The following is a 16668-nucleotide window of genomic DNA, read 5'->3' on the forward strand; positions in this document are numbered from 1 at the left end:
TCTCTAATGTGTATGTAAATCCAAATGAATAGACCAATATGGACCTGGAGAGCATTATGCTAAGTGAAATAAGCCAGTCAGAAAAAGACAAATATCACATGATCTCACTCATATGTGGAATCTAATGAACAACGTAAACTGATGGACAAAAATAGATCCAGAGACAGAGAAGCATCCAACAGAGTATCAAACCTCAGAGGAAAGGCAGGGGAGGGTGGGTCAAATCAACATGTTCATCTTAAGCTTTTTTTGTTTGTTGTTTTTTCCCTTAGTTTCAGATAAGTATGTCTGTCTCCCAACATTTCCATTGGATGTGTTGAGGACACAAAAACTGTACATCAAAAATTATAATGAATGCAATCTGCCAAAAAGTTTTGCTGATTTTTTCCTTTTAAATATTACCAATCTACCACTCTCCATCTTTACAGCCTCAACCTTAATTAAATCTGTTCTTTTCTTACACATATACCACTGCAGTTGATCTCCTAACCTTACAAAAGACTAGACTGAATTTTTTAATTTTATATAAACCTACTTAAAAACTTTCAAGGGATGCCCATTGAATTTTGTGTAAAGTCCAGAAATTTCTATTGTGATCCTTCTTAACAAGGCCTGTATCTTTTGCTACTGTCTCTTTGCTATCTCAATCAGATAGCAAAGAAAGTTGGACTTCTAAGTTTATAAAATATTTTCAAATATACCCCATACTTTTCCATTCCCAGCCTTTGAACTGTCTCTTCCCATTACCAGCAGTGTTTTCCTTCCTACATTTACCTTGCAAAATGTTATTTATCCTTCCTTGGCTTTGCAAATACAGTAGATTTTTCTGTTATAGAACACCAAATACCAGTGCTTTCATTTTTATACATTCTGTGTACTCAAACATCCTTATTTATTAATATTTATACTAGTAGCTCTGTTTTCCACTAACTGGATAATGCCTCTATTCTTCACTATAACTTTATGAAAAAAGAGCCATGTGTGTTTGGTTTATTTCTCTATGCCCAGAATTTAGTGAAGAAGAAATGAGTTCATGCAGAGTTCTGACCAAACTGCAAATTCATAAGCAAATAAATTAGTGTGTTTTAAGCCTTTAAAGTGTAATGATTTGTTAAGGAATAATAGATAACTAGAACAAGATACATCAGAAATCTTAACCTTAACAGGTCTAAAATTAAACTGAATATTTTTCTATAATTATGACTTCTCCATTGGTTGATGACAGTTCTGTTATTTCATTTGCTTAGGCCAAAAACACTTGACATCATCTTTGGTGCCTCTCTTACATACTCCATGTCAATATACCAAAAATTCTGCTACTTTTGGCTTCAAAATATATTCATACTCTACCTACTTCTTACAATTTTTATTGCTACCACCCTAGCCTGAGTTGTTATCACACTTGCCAATATTTCTGAATTATTGTGTACCGTCTTCTACCCTCATAGCCCTAATGTCTGTTTTTCACATAGTGGCCTAGTTATTCTTTTGTAACTTAAGTAGCTATCACTTCTTTGCTCAAAATTTACCAGAGGGCCCCTTTTCACTCTGTTTAAATCTCACAACAGCCAGGCCAACATGGCTCAATGGTTGGGCATCAATCTATGAACTAGGAGGTCATGATTTGATTCCTGGTCAGGGCACATGCCCAGATTGCAGGCTCGATCCCCAGTGTGGGGCATGCAGGAGGCAGCAGATCAATGATTCTCTCTCATCATTGATGTTTCTATCTCTCTCTTCCTTCCTCTCTCTGAAATCAATGAAAATATATTTTTAAAATGTTCTCTTCCTGTGTTGCAGTATTTTAAAAATCTCTTTTTATATTATAATTCATAATCAAGCAATAAATCATTGTAGCCTCAATAGAGAAAATTTAATCAATTGCTTGACTGTGAATAATTATTCTGGTGGTAGAAATAAGTATAATTTAAATGTGAAATCCCTTACATATACAGAAAATGGATTTGTTTCCAATAAAGAATTTCTTCCCTTCGTATTTGTAGTAAGTCCAACACTTCATTTGTTTCATAGAGAACCTCTATGCTTAGCCTACTATAGATTCATGCAGTTCAATATAGCAGGCCTCTTGCTATTATTTGTCAATCTAATTTTTCTTTTTTATTTCTTATTGAAACCTGGTATACACCCTCAAGTTGTTATTCTAGACCTTATTTTCCTTTCAGATCTTTTCTATATCTATAGCCATCTTAGCATAAACTATACCTACTACTCCCTATGATGATTGAGAACATCAGGCAAAGGAACCCACATATACTTCATTTTATGTCAGTTTGTTCAATGAACATTTATTGAGCAGTAGGTACCATGAAACAGGTCATGTCAGTACAGCTCCATTTCCTGCTTCAATTCAGTACATTTTGACAAAACAGGACTGCTTACCATGTAAGAGACACTGGTGGGCACTGTGAAGTATGATGGTATAAATAAAATGTTGCTTCTGTTCACAATGAGTTTTTTGTTTAAACTTGATGTTTTAGTTAAAGAATAGTTTCATTTTGTAAAGTAAGACTTGTTTTCAGGCATAAAAAGACTAGAGCTACACAACTTAAGCTTAAATCTCATATCTAAATCTCATGTTAAAGTAATAATTTACATAAGGCCATTAGAAAATTATATTGAGTTTGAAGAGAAAAGAGAGCATATAATTAGAGGAGTTAATAAACGTGAGGCTAATGGCAGCAATAGTGGCGATTACTAAGGCTTTATGAAAGAGACTTGAAGGAAAAAGTTTTCTGAGATGAAGTGGGAATATATTGGCAAAACAAAGGACATTAGCAAGAGTATAAGTACATGACATATGTGTGGGAAAGAGCAGGTGATGCAGCTGGAAGATAAATTGGGTCCATAAAATAGATAATTCAGTTTTAACATTCAGTTTATTTACCAAGTGAAGTCTAAACTGGTTCTGGACCCTCTCTCCAAAACCTCTCCTCTGGTCCCAAACAACCCACATAAGAAGGGATCAGAAGTGTGATGAGAGTTTATGGACTTGGTAGCATTCTTGAAATAGGGAATTTTTTCAAGTGCTTACTCATTATTTCAGGTAGAGTGTTATGGAGGAGTGGGGAGGGTTCTTTCTCTACTCACGGGCCAAGTGATGGGGAGAGATAGAAGCAAATATGTAAGGAGAAGACTAAAATAAATAGGGTTCTAGGAACAGTAAGTAAAAAATAAAAATAAAATGTGGCACTCTCTTACTGCAGGTCCTCAGACCAGGAGGAGTCAGGTTATTAGAGAGAAGGAAGAAAAGTTTAAAATATATATGAGACTTAAGTTTGGATGTTGAAAGACCTGGTCTTTTATGCTTGAAAATTCATCTTAACAACATGATCCTCTTCTTTTAAGTAAAATTGTCCTAAAAGTAGTGGATTCTTCCTGAGATATCAAATTCTGAAGAAGAGATGTTGAATAGAGCATAAATGGAATCAGGAGTTGAATAAATATGAATCCCTTCCTACTTATCTCAACAGAGTTGCAACTCTGCAATAAACCATGATAGTGGAAGAGATTACTCAAGAAAGAATACAGACATAATAAGCCTGAACAAAAATAAAGGATGTTTATAGTTAGAGGATGAATTGTTGGGTGGGGGGATGAGGCAAGAAAATCAACAATAAGGAGAGAGAGAGAGAGAGAGAGAGAGAGAGAGAGAGAGAGAGAGAAGAGAGAGAGCCATTTCAAGTCTGCAGATAATTACTGTATCATAGAAGTCAAGGGAAGGGAGTTTTAGGAAGATTTTTACATCAGCAATAAAGAGATTAGGAGGCATAAAATGAAAGAACAGAGCATGCAATTGCGGAGTATGATGCTATTGTTAATTGTTAATTTCAGGAGATTGGTAAGGGCAAGAGCCAACTACTAGTATGAGTAATTAATAAGTGAAAGATAATTAGAAAGTGGAATTAGCAGATTTAGACTGCAGTTACAAAGACTTGGACAAGGAAGAGAACAAGGAGAAAATAGAGGTATGTTGAAAAGTTAGTAAGGTATGTAAAAAGTTTTTCTTAGTATGGGAGTCAGGTAGTACTGCAAATATTCATAGGCAGAAGGGGAAAAAAAACTAACAAAAAGGAAGAGGGAGAAAATGCACATGAAGAAGAGACAAATTCCAGGGATTGCAGGAGGAACCTTGGCAAGGAAGAAGCAATAAGATGGACCAGAAATAATAGGGGGCAGAAGATAGATAGACAAGATCTGCATCTTACATCAGGTATTTCAAAAATTGTTATTGGAAGTAGAGCATTCTCACTGATAACTGAGCTTAGTTTGTGTCCTTGCTTATATAATGCAAGGACAAAAGAGAGATGTAGGTTCCTGGAGCATGATGAGGGACTAGGGGCTGGGATATTCACAGGATCATCAACATGAGTCATAAACTATGTCAGCAGTGGAGAAAGAGGATGGGAAAGTTGTCAGCAAGTAGTAAAGCAGTTAAATAGATTTTGTGGTTAATTGCGGTACAGTGATGATCTGATGGTGTGGGAAAATGAAATGTCTGAGTTCATACTGAGCATGTTTTGAAAGAAGTGAATGTAACTGCAGAGAAAGTTTTCTTCTTTTACTAAAATTTACTTTTCCATTTTTATTCTGGACACAATGGTATCTGTTTCCTCAGGCAACTCACAGGATAACTATTCTTTTCAAATCAATCATCTTTAAATGGTTTCTTTCAATGAAGTCTTTCCCCTTGCTTTCAAATGGACTCAGATTCCTCCTATTTGAAAAAAACAACAACACACCAATGTCTTATTTCTCCACATATGTTTACTTCTTAACTTCATAGAATAGAGATTCTATACCCATTGTTTCTACATTGAACTTCTGAAATGGATTTTCAGCTTCTGTTCATTCCAGACATTTCTAAATTTATCAATAGTGGAGGACAATTTTTTCCTGGTTTCACATCATTTGCCTTCTCCTTGAGATATTTTTTTCATTAATTATCCGCTCAAGAATTTACTTTCTCTGTTACCTTCTCTAACTCTTACTTTTCTTGTTCTCTCTGACCTCCTCCAGACCTGTCTTCTTAAGCATTGTATATCACCTCCGATCATTTTTCTCCTCATTTAAGGCTTTGAATGCCATTATCTCTCTTGCTATATTTATCTTTTAAACTTATTTTTATGTCTTTATATTTTAATAACTGCATTGCATTCCTTTCCTAACCATGGCATCTCTTTTTATTTTGTCGTGTTCTTTTGCCCTGGCAAGATTGAAACTTACCTTAGATTTTCTGTAGTTTCTCATTACCTATTTCTATTGGTTAAATCCTGTCAGTTCTTCTTCCCCAATGTCTTAGATTTTATATTTCTCTCCATTGCAACTATGAGCTCAGCACTGACTCAGCTGGAGGATCTCAGTAAATATTTTTTGTTTCTTAATTTGAGCCCCCAAAATAAGATTTATATTTTTTCCCACAAAACAAGAAATCTTTGACTCTGTAGCAATATTTTAAACATTATTTATCTCTATACCCTCACTCCTTCTTAAAAATATTTCTTAAGTATTACATAAATCACATGGATTGATATTTGTCTGGATTCACAGTTCAGAATCAATACGCCTTTTAAAATATTAAGCTTGCTTTCAGGAAGTGTTTACTCCTGCTTGGAAACATTACTGATATATTGCTCCCTATACATTATCCACAAGTTTACTGACTTGAGTTCAGTGTGGGAGAAAAAAGCTTGAAATGATCAGCCTGTATAACTTTTTCAAACATTGATTTTCAGGTAATATTAGATAGACATTTAAGTGTCAAAATTTACATCATAGGGATAAAGTATAGCATTTTGTTGTTCTGTTTGAAGTTAAATTATGGCAAGTGGTATTGCCAAAGGAAAAGGTGGAACATAATGAAGTAAATTGACTGAATCCAAGATATGAATATGCTTTGAAAAGTGGACATGAAGCCTGTTTTCAACAATGGAAATTTGAAGTCTCTTAAAATGTAGCCAATTGCAAAATAGAAAGTATATATGAATTTATCAATGGGGAAAAAAGGAGACATATGTACTACTATTTGTAATATGTTAAACAATAAAAAAAATAATTAATTAAAAAAGAAAGTATATATGAATTTAGTTCAGCTTTAAAAAATTAGTTTCTTTCCTCCATTGACTTACTTTAGTAAGCCATCACTTTCTTTTAAAAAATTGAAATGTAATAATTTTCATTATGCTAAAAGTCATTTTCTACTTAAAACAGCAACAACAGAATATGTATAGGAATTCACAGTATGATGCCGAAAAAGTTGAATAACTTTCCATGGAATATGATCTCTAATTGAGCACAAATATTCTGTAATTTTGTTTTCTTTTGAGGCACCAGGATGTACATTGCCTCTCTTAAATTAACTTTCTATTTCTAATACTATAAGTTGCTAAAAGGTATTTCTTTCCAATGCAAAGATTCAGCTTGACAATGGCTCTCCCTGTTCAAGCACTTATTTTCAAATGATCTTTGATTGATTATATATGTATATGCACATATATAAATATGTATATGTACTTTTAGAATATGCTTAACAATATGCAGAAGGTCTTGAAAGACAACTTAACATCTGTTGAGCTAGCAAGAGTGTAGTTAAATTTAACATCATTTTCTAGAGTTTATTTTGAATTTGATGTCAAGGCAACACCTATAAAAATGAAATGGAATTAAATTTGATTTACAAAAGAAATAATAGTGGAAACCACATGCTAGTACATAATCTTAAGATACCATGATGTTCAGGTAACTTAGGAATATGACAACCATGCTCCAGATCATAGCCACCTCTCTCTACATGTGTCTGAGCCAGGCATATAAAAATTATGAAGGCAAATGAAAGGAAAGTGTCACACTATTTTCCATTAGAAATTTTCTCAAAAATTCTACTGCAGGCACCACCCTTCTTTCAAAGCTAGTTAAGTCTCACTCACCTAATCTTTTCCAATATGCTGCATTCTCTTTCCTCAAACATGATCTTAGATTTTTATCTCTCCCTCTAAAACAGAGGTTCTCAACCTTGGCTGCACATTAGAATCACCTTGGAATCTTTTTAAAATCCTGATTTCTGGGCCTCATCCTCTGGAAATTCTGTTTCTTTGTTACTAATGTTGTGGCCCCACCCCATAACAAAGAAACAGAATTTCCGGAGGATGAGGCCCAGAAATCAGGATTTTAAAAAGATTCCAAGGTGATTCTAATGTGCAGCCAAGGTTGAGAACCTCTGCTCTAAAAAGAGGGAAGAAGGACAGGAAATGATCAAGATGCCCTGAACTATAACTGTAGCTGTGTGGCTTGTTGCAAAGCATGGCCAGAAGGTTATGCCACCTCTCACTGCAGGAGGGAGCCCCTGGCCCAGGCCACCAGAAACATGTTGAATGGACACCAAAGATAGTCACACACCAATACAATACCTTTTCCTAATTCTTCAAGGGATCTGACCCATAAAAACACAGTAAAAGGGTAAAGAGAAGTTTGAAAGATACATTTCATTATTTACCTATAGACATTCTCTCAGGTTTTTTTGATGCAGAATACCCAGCATAGATGATTTCTGACATATAAGATAGATTGGAGGTCATGAAAAATATGTAAAATTTCTGTATAATATTTTAAGAATTATAAATAAGCTTATGATTACTAGGATTCTGGGCTCTAAGAGTCTAGGTGTTAAATATTTCATAGGGGAACATCAAATATTATATATTGAAAATACCAAAACTTAATAAAGATTACTCACTCAAGAACACAAAAATGTAAATAGTAAGATAATATCATATATGTACAAGTACATGCATATATATGTATTCTCTAAAATGAGAGGATGGGCAGTGAGGCAGTGCACAAACACATAAATAAAGTAAGGAATTAAATCTAATACAGGATGATAAACCTAATCTGCTGTGGGATTACAGGTGCCCCCAAATTGTTTCTTTGTTAAGAATTTTTTCCTGTACTTCTTCAGCATTGTCTGAGCAACACTATTTTTTTGTTTTGTATAAGAAATCTATTTTTTTATATAAGAAATAATTGCTATATGTAATTATTCAATATCACAAAATAGTGAATGGAGAAGGATTCTAATGTAAAGCTTAAGAAAAACCAGCACCAGAATGAGAACTGTAAAACAAATAACTTACAAATAGTTATAAGCTTAAAGAGAAAGAGAAACAACTCAGATGGCCCGTATCTTTATTTTAGCTCATAATTTCATTTCTGAAGTTGTTTATAGGAATGACAACTTCTCTTACCACAGCACTTCAAAAATTTTAGGGTTGAAGCCCCTATAATTTCATGTTTTACAACTAGCAAGTTTTAGACATTTCTGTTAGCATTTTTCTCAGGTAATTACTTACCCATTTGCCTCTGTCATTAAACAGTGAGCTGCATGAGAATCATTAAGTCCCATTTATTTTGTATCATCACCACCCAGCACATAATAGATACTTAACATTTGTTGAATGAGTACATGACTGAAATCAAATAATATATTTGAGAACTATCCACCAAAGTACCCACAGCAGGAAAAGAAAGAAAGAAAGAAAGAAAGAAAGAAAGAAAGAAAGAAAGAAAGAAAGAAAGAAAGAAAGAAAGAAAGAAAGAGAGGGAGGGAGGGAGGGAGGGAGGGAGGGAGGAAGGAAGGAAGGAAGGAAGAAAGAAAGAGAAAGAAAGAAGAAAGAAAGAGAAAGAAAGAAAGAAAGAAAGAAAGAAAGAAAGAAAGAAAGAAAGAAAGAAGAAAAAAAAATAAAGGAAGAAAGAAAGGAAAAGTACTGTATTTAGACTTTCTTCCTTTGATCAGAATGTCCTGTGGTCTGTGGTTGAGTTCTTTGTATATTACTGGAGCCTCTATGCAATAGTTTCTCTTTCAGGACATGAAAGTGATTTGGAATTGGCATGTGATACTTTGTCAAAACAAAACCACATAAAAGAATACAAAGGAAATGTAACAAAGCCCTTACAGAAATAGAGAAAGTTTTGCATTATACCATATTTTTCATAGGGGATGAAGGATTCAATTCATATATTTGTGAAATGTATTCAAATTTTTACAATATTATTTTGTTTATGTGCTGAAGATGGAGACATTGGCATGTTGGCTTATAAGGTATTCAACTGGTATGAGATGTGAGTCTAGTAAAACTGATAAAACATTTAAAATTACAAGCAGTGTTTATTCAAAGGCTGATGCTCACAGTCTTCCGTGGTCGGCAAACTGCGGCTCGGGAGCCACATGCGGCTCTTTGTCCCCTTCAGTGTGGCTCTTCCACAAAATACCACGTGCAGGCACACACGTACAGTGCAATTGAAACTTCTTGGCCCATGCACAGAAGTCAGTATTTTGTGGAAGAGCCACACTAAAGGGGCCAAAGTGCCGCATGTGGCTCTCGAGCCGTGGTTTGCCGAGCCACCGTTTGCCAACCACTGGTCTAGCTGCTATTGCTAATCTGTAATCTTGTGTGTGTGTTTTGGTCTTACTTTTTGCATATATATTAACTAACACATGATTGACCACCAGTCTAGCAGAGGGCACAATGACATTCTTTTTTTTTTTTTTTTTTTTTTTTTTTTTTTTTTTTTTTTTTTAAATATATTTTATTGATTTTTTTTTACAGAGAGGAAGGGAGAGAGAGAGAGAGTTAGAAACATCGATGAGAGAGAAACATCGATCAGCTGCCTCCTGCACATCTCCCACTGGGGATGTGCCCGCAACCCAGGTACATGCCCTTGACCGGAATCGAACCTGGGACCTTTCAGTCTGCAGGCCGACGCTCTATCCACTGAGCCAAACCGGTTTCGGCCACAATGACATTCTTGATTGTCTTCTTCACCAAGGCAAGAGAATTGCACAGTCTTCATTTTTGTGCCAGCATGATAAATTTTAGTGATCTCAGGTTTTCTTTAACATATCTGATAAAATATCTAAGCCATGCTCCCTTAAAGAAGGAGTACGAATCAGAAGAAATGGCAAGTCCATTGTAAAAATTGCAACCCAGATGTGTGCTCCAGGGAAATAGTTTAGCAGTCAACAAAGATAATATTAAATTCAAAGAAAAGAATTGATTCAAATCAGTTGGTTTTCACTATTGTTTATATATCTAAAATGTAAGAACCACATTTATTTGTTTTTTTATTGATTAAGATATTACATATGTGTCCTTATCCCCCCATTACTCCTCACCCCCCTAGTGTATGTGTCCATTGGTAGGCTTATATGCTTGCATACAAGTCCTTTGGTTGATCTCTCTCCCTTCCTTCCACCCTTCCCTGCCTTCCCTCTGAGGTTTGACAGTATGATTGGTATGATCGATGCTTCTCTGTCTCTGGATCTGTTTTTGTTCATCAGTTTATGTTGTTCATTATATTCCACAAATGAATGAGATCATATGATATGTATCTTTCTCTGACTGGCTTATTTCGCTTAGCATAATGCTCTCCAGGTCCATCCATGCTGTTGCAAATGGTAGGAGTTCCTTCCTTTTTACAGCAGCTTAGTATTCCATTATGTAGATGTACCATAGTTTTCTAATCCATTCATCTGCTGATGGGCACTTAGAGTGTTTCCAAATCTTAGCTATTGTAAATTGTGCTGCTATGAACATAGGGAAACACATATCCTTTCTAATTGGTGTTTTTAGTTTCTTGGGGTATATTCCTAGAAGTGGGATCACTGGGTCAAATGGAAGTTCCATTTTTAGTTTTTTGAGGAAACTTCATACTGAAGAACCACATTTAATACGATTTCTTTTTTAACAATTTATTTGGTGTTTTTAAATTTACTTTTGCAAATTGTTTTTATTGACTGATTTTTTTTTTTTTTTGAGAGAGAGATCACTTTGTTGTTACACTTTTTATGCATTCATTGGTTGATTCTTGTATGTGCCTTGACTGGGGATGATGACACCTGCCACTTTGGCATGTGAAGAAGATGCTCTAACCAACTGAACTACTTGGCCCGGCCATTTTTAACAATTTAGACTTATTCATCCTTCTCTTTTTTCCCTTACACTTCTTTTTTTTTTAAATTTTGTTTTATTGCTTAAAGTATTACAAAAAGTATTACATATGTCTCCTTTTTTTCCCCCTTGACATTCCCCCGGCCTCCCCTACCCCCCAGTGTCTTGTGTCCATGGGTTATGCTTATATGCATGCATACAAGTCCTTTGGTTGATCTCTTAATGCCCCCCCCCCCACCCTCCCTTCCCGCTGTAGTTTGACAGTCCCTTTCACTTCTTTACCCTCCCCCCACTAAAGTCGGAGCTTTGTTTCCATGTAGCCTTATTTCACAAAAATACTTTATTTGAAATTATTCGAGGACACTTATAATGCCTTAAACATATATTTTTCAGTTTGATTCTAATTATGACATAAAAATGATTTGTTTTTTCTATATAAGTGTACCTGTGTGTAAACTAATTCTGATACCATATAATTGTTCTATGATAACTTCAATAAACTTTGGATTCTGAAAGTGTATGCAAGGCTTTTGGTAGCAGTCCCACTGCAACCAAATGCAGTCTTTTAAATATTATCCAAATGTCAGTAATTAATTAGAAATTAACTCATGGTATGTATCCATTGCACATTTTTCTGCCAATATCTTCTGGGTCTAGAGAAGACAATAGGGATATTTGTGTTATGATGATTTCTGTTAGTATTTATATAATTTTTCAAAACACTTTTGAATATTCTTTGTTACATTTTGAATTTTTAAATTCTGTCATTTTAAGCCTTTGTAAATAAGGACATTTTCTGTTTAGGAGAAATTATTATTGAGAGAAACTTCAATATTGCCACATAGTATTTGATTTGGATGATTTTGAGAATTTCTGGGTCTAATAAAACCTCAGGAAGTATTTTCAGGGCTGGATTTATCAAGCTAACACTCTAAAGGCCATAGTATACAATCCAACAAACTTTATTAACAGCAAAATTTGATCTAGAATGGGGAAAATATCATTATGTAATACCATCAATGAATCTTTCCATGAGTCTCAAAAACCAGAGACAAGGAATTTCATTTCTTCCCATTGCCAAAGATCACACTTCGATACAAATACTCTGTTCATTAAAAATATCTCAAGTACATCTATGTGAATTACTATCTTAAATAAGTTTCTCCCTGCAGTTTTATATGCCTAGAGAGTGTTCTCTAAATTTGATTTATAACCCCTAAAGGTTCTCAAAGTCTTTATTCTATTCAACTCTTTACTTTCAAGTTCAGTTTATGGAGCAAACAAATTATTTTTGCCTAACATTAATAAAATGTTGCTTAATTTTGATAGGTGTACAATCCTTTAATTTTATTAAGTTGATTAATTATTTGGCCATAAAAATGATTCTTGCTGTCAGATTTGGCTTTATATATTATGATAGTTTATCAAATCACCACTCAAAATTTGAGTATAATCTGTACTCAAGATAATTTTATTTTGAATAAATTTTATCCCTAATTTTATTGCCATTCACCTAAGCCTTCCTCATGGATATAATGAATTTCAAATGAATAGGGACTAGTTGGGGGGTGAGGGGGAAAGAGAGAAACTTTTTCTCTAATACTAATAGCTTTTACATGTTTTGTTTCGTTTTAAGTATGAAGATCTTTGTTATACATTTTATTCCTAAAGAAGAATAGAATTTGATAAACGATTATTATGCTGTGGTATTATATTTACATTTGGTGACACAACATATCATAGAGAGGATGTACAGTCCTGAGTTAGCAAAGCCGAGTGCAGTTCCTGGCGTGGACCCTTATCAGCACTGTGACTGTGGGGCATTCACATCCTGAGCTGCAACTTTTATAGCTCCGAGAATTAGGGTTAAATATGTTAATTAGATTAATCAACCTACTCAAAATAATATTTTATTATTTACTCATTTAGTTCATTTGAAAGCAGACTATTATTAAATAAAAAGTATGTAATACATATTCCTAGCCATTTTTGAACTTAATAGTATGTGATAGTAGATGGAAAGAATTAGATTGAATAAGTAATTATATGTCTAACTTGGCTTCCAAAATGCCTCCTTCCCAGTTTAACATCCATTGTCATTTTAAAAGAATGACTGACTGTTCATTTTAAGAGCATTGTTATGCTAAAATTTGTCCTCAGAATGTTAAGTGGAGCAGCACATTTTACTTCCCAGTTAAATAGTTATTTTAAATAATTTTAATGTAATAAGTCCCTCTTAAAGCTTTAAAAATCTTACCTTTAATACAAGTATAGATATTTATGTGCTTGCTTCATGCCACAACTAACCAATAAAATATTAGTTGTATTTCTGCTATAAAGGTTTTCCTTTCTGATTTGTAGACTTTATAAATATGAATTAAACTGTCTTCAAAATAATATACTTGGGATTTTAGCCACACCTCTTTTTTGTCTGGTTATGAAAGTCCAAACATTTATTTTATACAGAATTTTCAGGAAAAGAATCAACTTTTAAAATAAATTAAAACAATATGCATAAAGGGAATACATATATTTTCATATAGTTTGTGTCTTTTTTCATGCATTAATAATTACTGCATATAGTGGATATAAAATATGAATTAGACCTTTGATTTTTCTACATGCAATCTCATTTTCTTCTGTTGTATATGATCTATCATATGTAAGTATTAAAATATGCACAGAATACATCCCACTTTATCTGAATTAATAATTGCCATAGTTTTCTCAACTTTAATCAATGCTTTTATCTAACAGTTGAATAAAAACTTCATTTGACATAATTTAGAAAGGATGGATCTTATTTATATGAAAGCATGAATTTCTGTATTGTATTACAAATATTTATTTGTTGAATGAATGAGTAAAAGAAAGCATCGATTATGTGCCTTTTGTTTTCCTACAATTTACTTTTCAATGCTGTTTTATTACAGCATGCTCTAGATTTTCTTTCTGTATTTTATTTTCTTGCACATTCCTTTCACATTACATTTTATATTACAAAATTGCTAAAATAGGAATGTCTGCTTTTATTTAAATCAATATTTTAAGATGCTTAACAGGATACTTTTTAAAATTTGAACTAGGATAATTATATTTAGCAGTGGACAAAATTGAAAGTCATGATATAATCACATATAATCATAAATTAAATATTTAATATCACTAATTTTCATTTTTAAAAATATTCTAGTTATCTACTGCTATAGGTATAGCAGTGAGTAAACAAGAGAAAAGATCACTGTAGTCATTGAGCTGACAGTTTGGGGGGACAAAAATATTAATAAAAAATAGCACTACAGAAATACAAGTTTTAATTTGCCACCTCATTCATCTATGACATGAAGCAGATTACATGGTGCAATAATCAGAGAGAACATGGAAGGTTTCTTGAAGGAAATGATGTTTGAGATATAAAAAAAACCACACAAGGCAAGCTGGGTGCAAAAGAGAATTTCAGATAGGGAGTGGCATGTGCTGAAGGCACTTGTTAGGATTTGAATTCATCCACACATTCTATGAATGCTTAAATATTTTTTATAGTAAAAATATTTTATTGCAACCAAACACACATGTATATTGATTTCTAGGATGCATTATTTTTATTTGTTAGTATGAATGTTACTGCTGTTATTAACAATATATCTTTTTTGTGCTTATCTGCACAAAATCAACAATTTAATTTCAGCTACTTGTTCTGGACTGAATGGGGACAGATGCCGTGCATTGGGAAGGCTCGCTTAGATGGCTCGGAGAAGGTTGTCCTCGTAAGCATGGGAATCGCATGGCCTAATGGCATCTCCATTGACTATGAGGTTTGTTGGATTTTTCTTTCTTAAATATTTAGAGTGCATTAACTGCCACCTTGATTAATCCTCTTTTAGCATTCTCTTATTTTCTCAATAAAATAATCAAACAGATACACCCCACTTTATCTGAATTAATAATTGCCACATTTTTCTCAACTTTAATCAGTGCTTTTATCCAACAGTTGAATAAAAACTTCAGTTGACATAATTTAGAAAAGATGGATCTTATTTATATGAAAACATGAATTTCTGTATTGTATTACAAATATTGTATTTGTTGAATGAATGAGTAAAAGAAAGCATTGACTATTCACCTTGCGTTTCCTATAGTCTACTTTTCAATGTTTTATTACAGCATGCTCTAGATTTTCTTTCTGTGTTTTATTTTCTCCCACATTACATATCACATTACAAAATTGCTAAAATAAGAATGTCTGCTTTTGTATAAATCAATATTTTAAGATGTTTCACAAGATAATTTTTAAAATTTGAATTAGAATTATTATATTTAGCAGTGGACAGAATTGAAAGTTATGATGTATTCACCTATACATCATAAATTAAATATTTAATACCACTACTTTTCATTTTTAAAAAGATTCTAGTTATCTACTGCCATAGGTATAACAGTGAGTAAACAAGAGTAAAGATCACTGTACTCCTTGAGCTGACAGTCTTACTTCCTCAATAAAACAATCAAATACAGCTTGTAATGTTACTTTTCAATTGATCTTTAGGAAAATAAATTGTACTGGTGTGATGCCCGCACAGACAAAATAGAAAGAATCGACCTTGAGACTGGAGGGAATCGTGAGATGGTGCTGGCAGGGAGCAATGTGGACATGTTTTCAGTTGCCGTCTTTGGGGCTTACATCTACTGGTCTGACAGGTAATTTATTTTTTCATGAGCCTTTGAGACTCAGAATGTTATTTCAGTGCCCGTTAGTTGCTTTACCCTTGTAGGATTAGCCATCCCCTAGCAAGGTCGGGAAAAGGATCTCACAAAACCTTGTAATTTCTGCAAGAAAGGCCGGCCACTCTTCCTCTTCTAGGCTCAGCCGTTTCAATGTCACAGACGAAGAGTTGATTTCTTTCCCTTTTGCTGGGATACCTGTTACCTTGAGCTTAAGTAACTGACTTGGTTTGAATCAAAGAGCGTTGATCATGTATGTTCATCTTCTCGTCAGAGCACATGCCAACGGGTCCATCAGGAGGGGCCACAAAAATGATGCTACAGAAACCATAACCATGAGAACGGGGCTTGGAGTGAACCTGAAGGAGGTTAAAATCTTTAACCGAGTAAGAGAGAAAGGTTAGCCTTCTCGTATAATAAATGTACTTTATGCTATTTCTTTCTCTCATTTCTTTTTAACATTTATCAAACTTAGGTTAGGGATTAATTCATATTTGAGTCCAAAACCTCACAGCCCTTTTTTTTTTTTTGAGGGGGGAGGTGGGGTGTCTAATTTCTTATAAAAGTTATATAGTAGCTTAATAAAATAAATGTATAGTAGTTCATATATAGATATATTTGCTTAGGACAGTTTGTGTATAGGGGCAGATTATATTCCTGGTATGATTTCAGTATAGTTTGGGCTAAGTAATACAGAAAAACTTGATACACATAGTCAATGAAAAAAATACAAAGCAAATTGGGATCTTAGAGAGTAAAATGTTTGTTTTTATTATATTTTAATATATAAAGTAATTATGGCTCCAGAAGTTTCCTGTTAGTGTGAAATATTTCCAATGTCATCACTTCTTTAAAATGTATATTTTGAAACTGATATGACAGTGATTTGATATTTTTTTAAAAATTACCTCCATTAAAATAATATTTGGTTTATGTTCATTAAAATAAATTGCATTTCATTTTCTTGATATTCAAAGAAAGA

General features: G+C 33.5%; 1 protein-coding gene across 1 annotated transcript in view; it reads left to right on the plus strand.

Moving 5' to 3' along the window:
- The window catches only part of LRP1B (LDL receptor related protein 1B), a 1706338-nt gene that overhangs the window by 1277789 nt on the left and 411881 nt on the right, over positions 1-16668 (plus strand). The window contains exons 38-40 of the mRNA XM_070423500.1: positions 14653-14779; positions 15511-15662; positions 15961-16085. Of these exons, the coding sequence (XP_070279601.1) occupies positions 14653-14779; positions 15511-15662; positions 15961-16085 (404 nt within the window). The remainder of the gene's footprint in view (positions 1-14652; positions 14780-15510; positions 15663-15960; positions 16086-16668) is intronic.

This window comes from Myotis yumanensis, unplaced genomic scaffold, assembly GCF_028538775.1.
Source record: "Myotis yumanensis isolate MYYU_CA2020_CCGP unplaced genomic scaffold, mMyoYum1.0.hap1 SCAF_8, whole genome shotgun sequence".
Classification (NCBI taxonomy): domain Eukaryota; kingdom Metazoa; phylum Chordata; class Mammalia; order Chiroptera; family Vespertilionidae; genus Myotis; species Myotis yumanensis.